The 9,973-nt window shown below is 44.5% G+C and overlaps 1 protein-coding gene across 1 annotated transcript; it reads left to right on the plus strand.

Annotated features, from left to right (window-relative positions):
• The first annotated feature begins 3,913 nt into the window (after nucleotides 1-3,913).
• LOC110462113 lies at nucleotides 3,914-5,260 on the plus strand. The gene is made up of 3 exons (XM_021515948.1): nucleotides 3,914-4,094; nucleotides 4,333-4,838; nucleotides 4,994-5,260. Exons 1-3 carry the CDS (start codon nucleotides 3,914-3,916, stop codon nucleotides 5,258-5,260), a joined length of 954 nt encoding a protein of 317 aa, XP_021371623.1.
• Nucleotides 5,261-9,973: the final 4,713 nt, after the last annotated feature.

Genomic DNA, 9,973 nt, shown 5'->3' on the forward strand with positions numbered 1-9,973 from the left:
AGCAACAAAATAGTAGTACCAAGGACGGTACAGCTGAGTGGAAAAGAGACAGTTGTATGCGTTCTGAACACCACCCCAAATTTTATGGTAGTGAAGAAAGGAAAGGATATGGGGATATGGGGAATTCAGTGATTTGTCCAAGCTTATACACAAATTCCAAGATGTGTTTGCTTAGCATACCTTTGACTTAGGTAGCTTAAGAGAGATCCAGCATACTATAAATACTCGAGATGCCGCCCCCATTAAACAGCGGATGAGGCACACTCGCCTCAAGTTCGTAAAGGAGGAGGAGAGGAGATCGCGAAAATGCTGGAGGCAGGAGTTATACAACCATCCAATTCGGAGTGGGCCTCGGCTCCACTATTTATCAGGAAACGGGATGGGTCCGTAAGGTTTTGTATCGATTATAGGGCCCTGAACAATGTAACGGTGAGACGTTTACCCCCTTCCTTTAGTTGAGGAGTGCGTGGACACTCTAGCGGGGTCTCAGTGGTTCTACAAACTCGACGCTAACTCTGCGTACTGACAAATACCGATAACGGAGGAGGATCAGAGGAAAGCGGCCTTTATAACCAAATATGGGTTGTTTGAGTATGTGAAGATGCCGTTTGGTCTGACCAAGGCACCAGCAACTTTTTTTAGGGTGATAAATCTGGTGCTGAGGGGTCTAAACTGGAAAACGGTCTTGGCATTTCTAGATGATATCCTAGTCCTGGGGAGCAGTGTCGAAAACCATCTACAAAACTTGAGAGGGGTATTTTTAAGGTTGCGACAGTATAGCCTAAAATTAAAACCCAAGAAGTGTAATTTTTCCAGCGAAAGGTTGAGTTCCTGGGAAGGATAGTTAGCGAGAATTCTCTGGAGATGTCGAGGAGCGACACCGAAACCGTTAGAGACTGGCCAACCCCGACAACCTCTAAGGATGTGGAACGATTCCTGGGTTTAGCCAACTACCATACTGGGGGTTCATTAAGGACTTTGCTGAAATCGCGGTCCCATTGTATCGGGTGACTGGAAAACAGGGTTTCTCTAGAAGGAACCGCAACAGAGGGCCTTTGACACTCTAAAAAAGAGACTAGTTAGTCCACCGGTGCGAGCCCTCCCGAACGAGAGACAGACGCATTCATCCTGGACACGGATGCCTCCAATGAGAGACCCTGCAGGTAGGGCGTAAGAATTGTACCTGCAGCCCCCAGTTGCATGATCGTAAGAGGCGACTAAATTTGGGACCTTATCTCTTCTCTCCTTTCTAAATAACTTTCTTCTTCCTAATGTCTCTCTTGACAATGCCTCACTTTTGCCCATTTGTTGAGCGTTCGCCCCTGTGAGGAAGGCTTTGGGTTCTGTCCCCTGGCCGAGACATACCAAAGTCTTTAAAAATGGTAGTTTATACTCCTGCTTAACGCTCAGCAAATTAGGAGTGGGACGACTGGTTCGCCCGTTGTCAGTATAATGTGACCGGGTGGGGCGTCCTGCTGGGTGTCTTCGGCAGTATGTTTCAGTGAGGTAGCACTATAAAGTCGGCATCAGTTCCGCGCTATCACAAGGAGACAAACACGAACATATCGCAGCCTTCCAAAATACACACACATACACTACACGCATGCATCTTGCACACAGGGGAGGCCGTCCTTAAATGACCTTAGCTGTTAATAGGACGTTAAACAAAATCAAACAAACAAACAAACCTCCAATGAGGCCATTGGAGGGGAGTTAATTCAGGTACAAGGAGGGCACGAGCGGGTGATCGCTTATGACAGCTTTGCTCTCACGTCTGAGCAGAGGCGATACTGCACCACGCGGAAAGAATTACTGGCGGTGGTAAGATTAACACGAGAATTCCGCCACTATCTCTTGGGCAGACCTTTTTTTGGTTCGGACAGACCATAGCAGCCTTACCTGGCTACTGAGGTTTAAGGCGCCACAAGGTCAATTGACTAGATGGATGGAGGAGCTCAGCCAGTACAATATGGTATTGAGACACCGGAAAGGGACACTGCACGGCAATGCAGACGCACTATCAAGATCAACGGTGGGGAATAGTCACTATGTCCATGGAATACGAGCCGATTTAGACCCCCAAAGGGGATTTGCTATAGAAAAGGTCGGCGAGGAGCAGGAGTTGGATCCCAACCTACAACTGGTACGGGACTGGCTTATGAGTCGAGGTGACCCTTCTGACGGTGTCATATTTTTGTCCAGTGCGGCAGCCAAGTTTTACTGGATAAACAAGGAACGCCTTCGGATGAGTGAGGGTACTCTGTTCTTAAGAAAGAATGATAGCCGTGAGCGAGTTTTGGTGGTGCCTAGGGGCCTTAGAAATCAAGCCTTACAACTCCATCATGACATACCGGCCGCGGGTCATCAGGGAATATCACGTACCATCGCCCGCATGAAGGAAAAGTTCTACTGGTATGGAATGACCAAGGATGTAGAGAGATATGTGCAGACATGCGATATTTGTAACCAAAATAAGAAGCCTAACAGGCGTGGAAAACACTCGCTGGTACAATACCATGCAGGGGCCCCTATGGAGAGGGTGCACATAGACTTTCTGGGACCGCTTCCTAGGACGGAGCGAGGGAACAAACACATCCTCATAATGGGTGGAGGGCTCCACGCTGTTCAGACCTTCGTCCAACGGACAGGTGGAGAGGTATAACCGAACCTTAATGGACGCGGTTCGGTGCTTCGTGGGCAAACGCCAGAAGGATTGGGATGTGTTCCTGCCACAACTGGCTGGGGCTCTGAGGTCTACGGTAAACAGAAGCATTGATCATGATGATGCTAGGCAGGGAAGTGAATCTCCCTGTAGATTTGATTTTCATGCAAGGTGGCAGCATACATTTCGGAGTTGGTGGTGTCGATACAGGAAGCCAACGATGTAGCCAGGAAACAACTGGGGCAATACTCGCGGAACATGAAGCCGAATTACGATCTCCGAATCCTGGAACGCTCATACGAACAAGGAGATATTGTGTATATTTTGGACGATAGCTCACTAAAAGAGATATGCAAGAAATTAAGCTCCCCGTGGAGAGGACCTGGGATAGTGGTGGAGAGGATCACACCGTACTTGTTCACAGTACAGTTACGGAACAAACTTATGGTCCTCAACCATGACAAACTAAAGCCCTGTCGAGATCGACAGATTCCTGCTTGGCTGCGGAGTTTCACAGTCCCTGCTCCAGTATCCAACGTGGACACCGATGAGGGTGTGTACTGTACCTGCAAACAACCCTGGGGTGGGCAATTCATAACCCAGTGTGATTATTGTGACGAATGGGTCCTGTATTAATGTCGCCCCATCAGATGCATTGGACATGAACCGGTACAAATGTTCACGCTGTAGATAAAAGTAATCTTATATATTGCGGTTTTATTTCTTCTGCAGGATACAACTGAGGCAATGATGAATCCCACACAGATTTCCCCAAAACGTAGGTTGCTAGGACTGGTGGAGGACGCCGCCTCCTCCGGGCGGCTGATGGATGCTGAGGGGTTATTCAGGAAACTGTTCCTGAATTACTGAGGATGTGAGTGGGAGTGGTGGGGCTCAACGAAGTAACCCCGCAGCGTTTGGAGCGCCAGTGCCAGTGCCAGGTTCACATGTCCGAGCTGGAGCCCTCGAGGTCCTCACAGAACGGAGGGAGGAACCTGTTGATCAGGACGCTCTCGAGACCGAGAGGACTCAGTTTGATTTACCCCTGGAGGTCCTCTCAGCAGAAGGGGGAGAGACCAGTCAAAGGAACCTCGGCTGAGGAAAAAACAACAACAAGAGATCCTGGAGGGTCCGGGTACTCCCGAAGGCGGAATGTCTCGACGGCCCCGTCCAGACAGAAAAAAGATTCGGACGTATAGCACTATGTACTACCGAAGGCGGGATGTGTCATATGTTCCTTCCGGACGGAAGATGACACGGACGAATAGTCCAACGAGGAAGGAGACATGCACAAACTTCAGTCTGCCGGAGACCCTGACATTTGAGAGGTCAAACGTGCAACGACCAAGGCGTACAGGGATAGGACATCGGAAGCGCTCCTGGTCCTCAAGAGGAGAAAACAACGTTCAAGCAGCCCGTCCACAGAACCTGGGTAAGTCTGGCGGTCGTCGGATCCAGTCCTGCAACATCTAGGACTGCGGGAAGGCCACGTCCTACCTTAAACTTCACCTCATTGAAGAGAACATTCCGGAAGTGTTCTGTGAACGGAAGGAGCTGTCTGAAAAGCTCACACTCACTCGGTACTCCTGACTGGTCACGATTGCCAAGTGCATGGTGAGCCACTCTCCAGGAGCTCTGCGACCACCTCAACCGATACCGGTTGATTGCAGATGGCTGGCAGATTACAGACAGCCAGAGGGAGGCCATGGATCATCTCTGCAAGGTGAAATGGTGGCTAGTCCCGGCCAAGTTCAATTTTGATCCGGTAAGTTCCCCAGCCGCTCTCCTCCATTGGCGCTGTCTGAAGGTGATGGCTGAGGCGTTGCTATCTTCCACCCTAACGGACCTGAGGCTCACCTATGCTGAAGCCATCCCTCAGCAGGTACCCACACCAGCCATTCTGGAAGAAGACTCAGAACCCTCGGGGGAGCTCGAGGTCGAGTCCCCCGGCATGCACCTTTTACCCATGCTCCATGCCTTCGATAGCCACTTCCACCTGGACCGGACCCGTCGGAAGCCGAGACTACAGAAGGCCGCTTCAATGAGGGAGGTGGAGGACGCAATACCTGTCACTTCGACGGAATGTGCACTCGGCATGTCCGGAGTGGCGGTATTCTGCGACCCCGATACAAATCCTTATCCGGGGGAGATAGATACCAGAGCTGACCCGGGACCGGTATTTAGTGGCAATAGGAGTGCACCCGAAGCACTTCTTCACTCCGTCAAAAAAACAGACATTCCTGGATCTTCTACAGGTCCCGGAAGTGGCAGGATTTGGTGAGGTGGGGATTGACCACACCGTTCGTTCACCGGACTTGTTGTTTTTGCCAGGAGCAGCAATTGCGGAGCCTGCTCCCGTACATCCGGCCCCACCAGGCACTCGTCCTGCACATTCGGGGACTGATGGATGACCCCACTGGGCTTGAAGCGTTCATGAGGTGCCTGGATGTGGTGAGGGAGATGGTCCCACCAGAGCAGAAGATCCAGCTGCATTGCTTTAGTGGCACCGAAGAAGTGATTCAGGCCTGGCTGACGCGTTTCCCGAACACCTACTTCAGCTGGTCGGGGATGGTGTCGAAATTCAACGACACGGTGTGAAATGCATTCCATCCACCAGACTCCTAATAGAGACAGATGCGCCCTTCTTTTCGGTCAGCCCCGAGTTCCCCTGCAGCGCTCCTCACTTGGTGGACCATACCGCCCGTCGTATCTCTCAGATCCGGGGGGACATCAGTTTGGCTGGGGTACTGGAGTACCGATCGGAACGGAAACAATCTTTTCTGAGCCCCTAGACGCGGGAGCCAGGATTTCAAAATCTAGGGGGTGGGGGGGGGGGGGNGGTAACCCTCGATACCTTGATCTAGGGGGCCGATACCGGGCAACCCTGGATCACCGGTATTAAACCCAGAGCCTTGCTGGCCGAGAACGGCTGGTCCACCGCGGGGATATGACGGGGAAGAGTGTGGTGAAAATGCCTAGTAAGTGCTGGTTATCAAGCCTCTGGGTGATCTTAGACATCAGAGCAGAGGTCACGTGACCGTGCGAGACCCGCTCTTGATGATCGAACTACTGAACAGTACTGAACAGACGTGTGCTGATTAGCACGTATATACTGGACCGAATAACTCTATTGTTTCTGCTAGGACCTTCCAGCCTGGCGGACCTCACCTGGACGTTTGACAACTATCCTGGTGAGTTGCCCTTTAGTTTGTAGAAATACAATAAAGTGTTCAGCAGCTAAATGACGCGGGATACATTATGTACATGACAGGCCACAAAAATGAAAGTTCCATCCGTTCATATACCCAGGAGTGCTCCACCACACAGAAAAATAATAAGAGCGAAACTCTGTCTTCTATTAGTGATACCAACGTTTACACACACGCGGTAGGCCTAATGGCGGCTCCATGCTCGTCGACTTCAATCGGTGATGAACACAAACACAACCCGATCTTCGACGTCTCACGGCCTCAACAGGCTATTCCAAGCTCGGCCAATATCATTGCTACATCCAACACTATGTCCTCAGGTTATATTTCCAACTCATCCTTCCCAAACTGTGTCTTCCAGTTCGGAAAATAGACCGACGCCATGCCGTGGCAATCATCTCGACCAAATTTGTTGTTGTGAAATGCCGACTTTTGATTGGTTACACGGACGGCGCAAAATTACAACGCAGCTTTTTGTTAGTTTACGTAAAAATTAAATAAATCTTTAACTGTGCATTTACAACGTGTTTGTCTACTTTTTTAAAATTAAATTATAAAGAATGACCAAGATTTGCTTTTGGTATATACGGTATATACCGTATATACCAAACGACTTTTCATCATCATATTGCAACATGCAGATCCCGTCGCTATCGTTATGTACCACACAGTAATCGATTGCCAGATGTTAAGGGAAAATTGTTTCCTTCAGGACATTCATTGCATGGACGAATATTGAGCTGGCTGTCCAAGCCTTATACTATTTACTGCAAATGAGGTCCACCAACTGCTGGCTTATAATGATAGTCAGGGCGCGATGTACACTTTGTTTGTGCCTGTGCAACAGCTACATCACGAGCAGTAGAGCTACCAGTGAGAATGGCAAGAGTTCCAATAAAGGCCTTTTTAAGAGCCAACCAAATGTCTCAAAGTATGACAGTGATCTCGAATAATAACGCAAATAAGATAAATACTGAAGTTATCAATATGTTGACCTTCGCCTGTCTTGTAAGGGACCTATCTTCTACACTACTAATCACGGGAACTTAATTTCGAATCTATTCGGGAAATATGTTCTGAATTTTACATCTTTCAAGAAAATATTAAATTCGCTTTAAACGATCTCAACATCATATAATATAAGGTGCCCTATAATATTCAGGTTGTCCGTCTGTCCCTACGAACGAGAAGGGTGTTGAAATGCAATTTACCAATATTTTTATGAGATTCATTCCGTTTGTTAGACTTTTTATGCTGGTTGTTGGACTTCATTAACAAAGAAAATTCCCACAAACCCTATTTCGTCAACTCGTCTGTCCGTATGCACATTTTTGTTTCTTTTTGCAAATTATTGATGTAAGTACAAGAGGTGTCCTTCTCAAATTTGGTATGTAAGTGTGATATGACATAAGCTCTATGGCGACTTGCGTTTCCTCATTGGACAATATGGCCACCATTCCCTGGCTTCTGATTGGTGTCGAAGTTATATATCGTCAGATTTTACTCAAATTTGCTTTATACTAACATGACTTCCGTTTCCTGATTGTACAAGATGGTCACTGTTTAATGACTTCTGATTGGTCGAAATTAAAATATTGTCCGATTCCCGGTTTTTTTGTATGTATACAAATTGTATTTTGCAAAAAAAACAACTTTTCGTCGAATTTTGTTTCGTGGCTGCCATTTCATGGTTTCTCATTTATCGAAAGCTAAATGTTGCCCAATTTCGCTTAAATTTGGTGTGTACACACATAATTTACTGCAATGATTATGTATATGTATTATTTTTTTTCCATTTTTTATGTGCAATCGTTCATATAATTCACAACAATGAAGACATATGATACAATCAATCATATAATTTACTGCAATAATTACGTATTTGTAAGGCATACAATTTCTTTTCGTATGTGCAATCGATCACATAGTTCAACTTGTATGCACTTGTAGTTCAACTTGTATGTACATACTTTACATAATTTATTGTCATGATTTCGTATTTGTATGATATTATTTCATTAATTTGTATGTGTAACCTTTTGCATGTTGCGTATTTATTTCATTTTTTATGTGCAATCGTTCACATAATTTACTGCAATGAAGACATGATGCAATCAATCATATAATTTACTGCAATAATTACGTATTTGTAAGGCATACAATTTCTTTTCGTATACGCAATCGATCACATAGTTCAACTTGTATGTTCTTGTAGTTCAACTTGTATGTACATACTTTACATAATTTATTGTCATGATTTCGTATTTGTATGATATTATTTCATTAATTTGTATGTGTAACCTTTTGCATGTTGCGTATTTATTTCATTTTTTATGTGCAATCGTTCACATAATTTACTGCAATGAAGACATGATGCAATCAATCATATAATTTACTGCAATAATTACGTATTTGTAAGGCATACAATTTCTTTTCGTATACGCAATCGATCACATAGTTCAACTTGTATGTTCTTGTAGTTCAACTTGTATGTACATACTTTACATAATTTATTGTCATGATTTCGTATTTGTATGATATTATTTCATTAATTTGTATGTGTAACCTTTTGCATGTTGCGTATATATTTCATTTTTTATGTGCAATCGTTCACATAATTTACTGCAATGATTACGTATATGTATGATATTATTTCATTTTTTATGTGCAATCGTTCACATAATTTACTGCAATGATTACGTTTCTTTGCAATATTTTAAATAATTTACTGCAATGATTACATATTCGTATGACGGTATTTCATTTTACATGTGCAAACTTACATAATTTACTGCAATGATTACGCATGTGCATGCTATTTATTTATTTTTTCTATGTTTAGCTTTTAATAATTACTTATTTGTATGGTACTATTTTATTTTGTTTGTGCAATCGTTCATCACACAATGTGGTTTTATTCTTCTTGTATCTTTTCTTTGCAATTTTGCCCTTGATTTAGTGATACTTCCGATACTTTTTTCGTGGACACTTGTATTTTTGTTCAGGAGTTTGACACCATATCTGAGACAACAGATTCAGCGAAAATCTCATGATCGCAGTGAATGCATTTCTTTTTCTATTATGTTAATCAACCTAAGAGTTGCTATTTATTGAAATAGCTCCACCGATTATACTCGTCATAAAATGCATGTTAATTTTCGCTTGTGGAGAGCTTCTTTTGGTTAAAGTACGTATATATACACTTCTTTATCATGTACACAAAGTATTTCTTGATAATATTAAGTATTCTTCCATGAAGCCAGCATCAAAGAAATTACAGTTTTGCTTTAAGTGCAAACCATGGATGATACTTGCTCTATTTTGTTGTTTCAACATGCTTACCAATATGAAAGCGTTTTAAATTATTGCTTTGAAAAGGAATTTGAAGAAGTTGACACTGCTTTGCTGCATCAAAATGAAATAATTATGGAAAATCCCAACGAAGTTGTCCATGTGTTAGAGTACTGCGAACACGATAAAATTGCGTTGTATGTGTTCAGTACTGTGCAAAGATTTTGTTTGTTTGTTTGATTTTGTTTAACGTCCAATTTAACAGCTAAGGTCATTTAAGGACGGCCTCCTCTGTGTGCAAGAGGCATGCGTGTAGTGTATGTGTGTGTGTAGCCCCTTGCCCCTCAAATCATAAGACGACAGGCTTGGATGTTTTATATTGTTTATTCCCGTAGGAAAAACCTGTAATATTAACAAACGAATACAATAGATACATTTGATAACACATTGACCTGAACTTACATACATCGACATGAATACAAAGACGCGAGTATACAAGACGGTAAATTACAAACGTACAATGACAATGTGAACATTACAGACAGACTTACCAGGGCTGATACGGATGGATGTTGACTCCTACGAGTCCTGAAGAGGAATGGCTGGAGAGAGTTGGGTTGGGACGTGACAGGACTCCGGTCTGCCCGTGCATTCCGTTTATACTCCTCACCCCATTCAACCAATCATACGCACGCACGTACATACTGACATGTATTTACTTATGTAAGAATGACAATGTTATGCACGTGATAGATGATGTGTTAGTGCAGTGAACCTAGTACACATGGGGTACAGGGTTACATGGGTTACA

This window comes from Mizuhopecten yessoensis, unplaced genomic scaffold, assembly GCF_002113885.1.
Source record: "Mizuhopecten yessoensis strain PY_sf001 unplaced genomic scaffold, ASM211388v2 scaffold10751, whole genome shotgun sequence".
Lineage (NCBI taxonomy): Eukaryota > Metazoa > Mollusca > Bivalvia > Pectinida > Pectinidae > Mizuhopecten > Mizuhopecten yessoensis.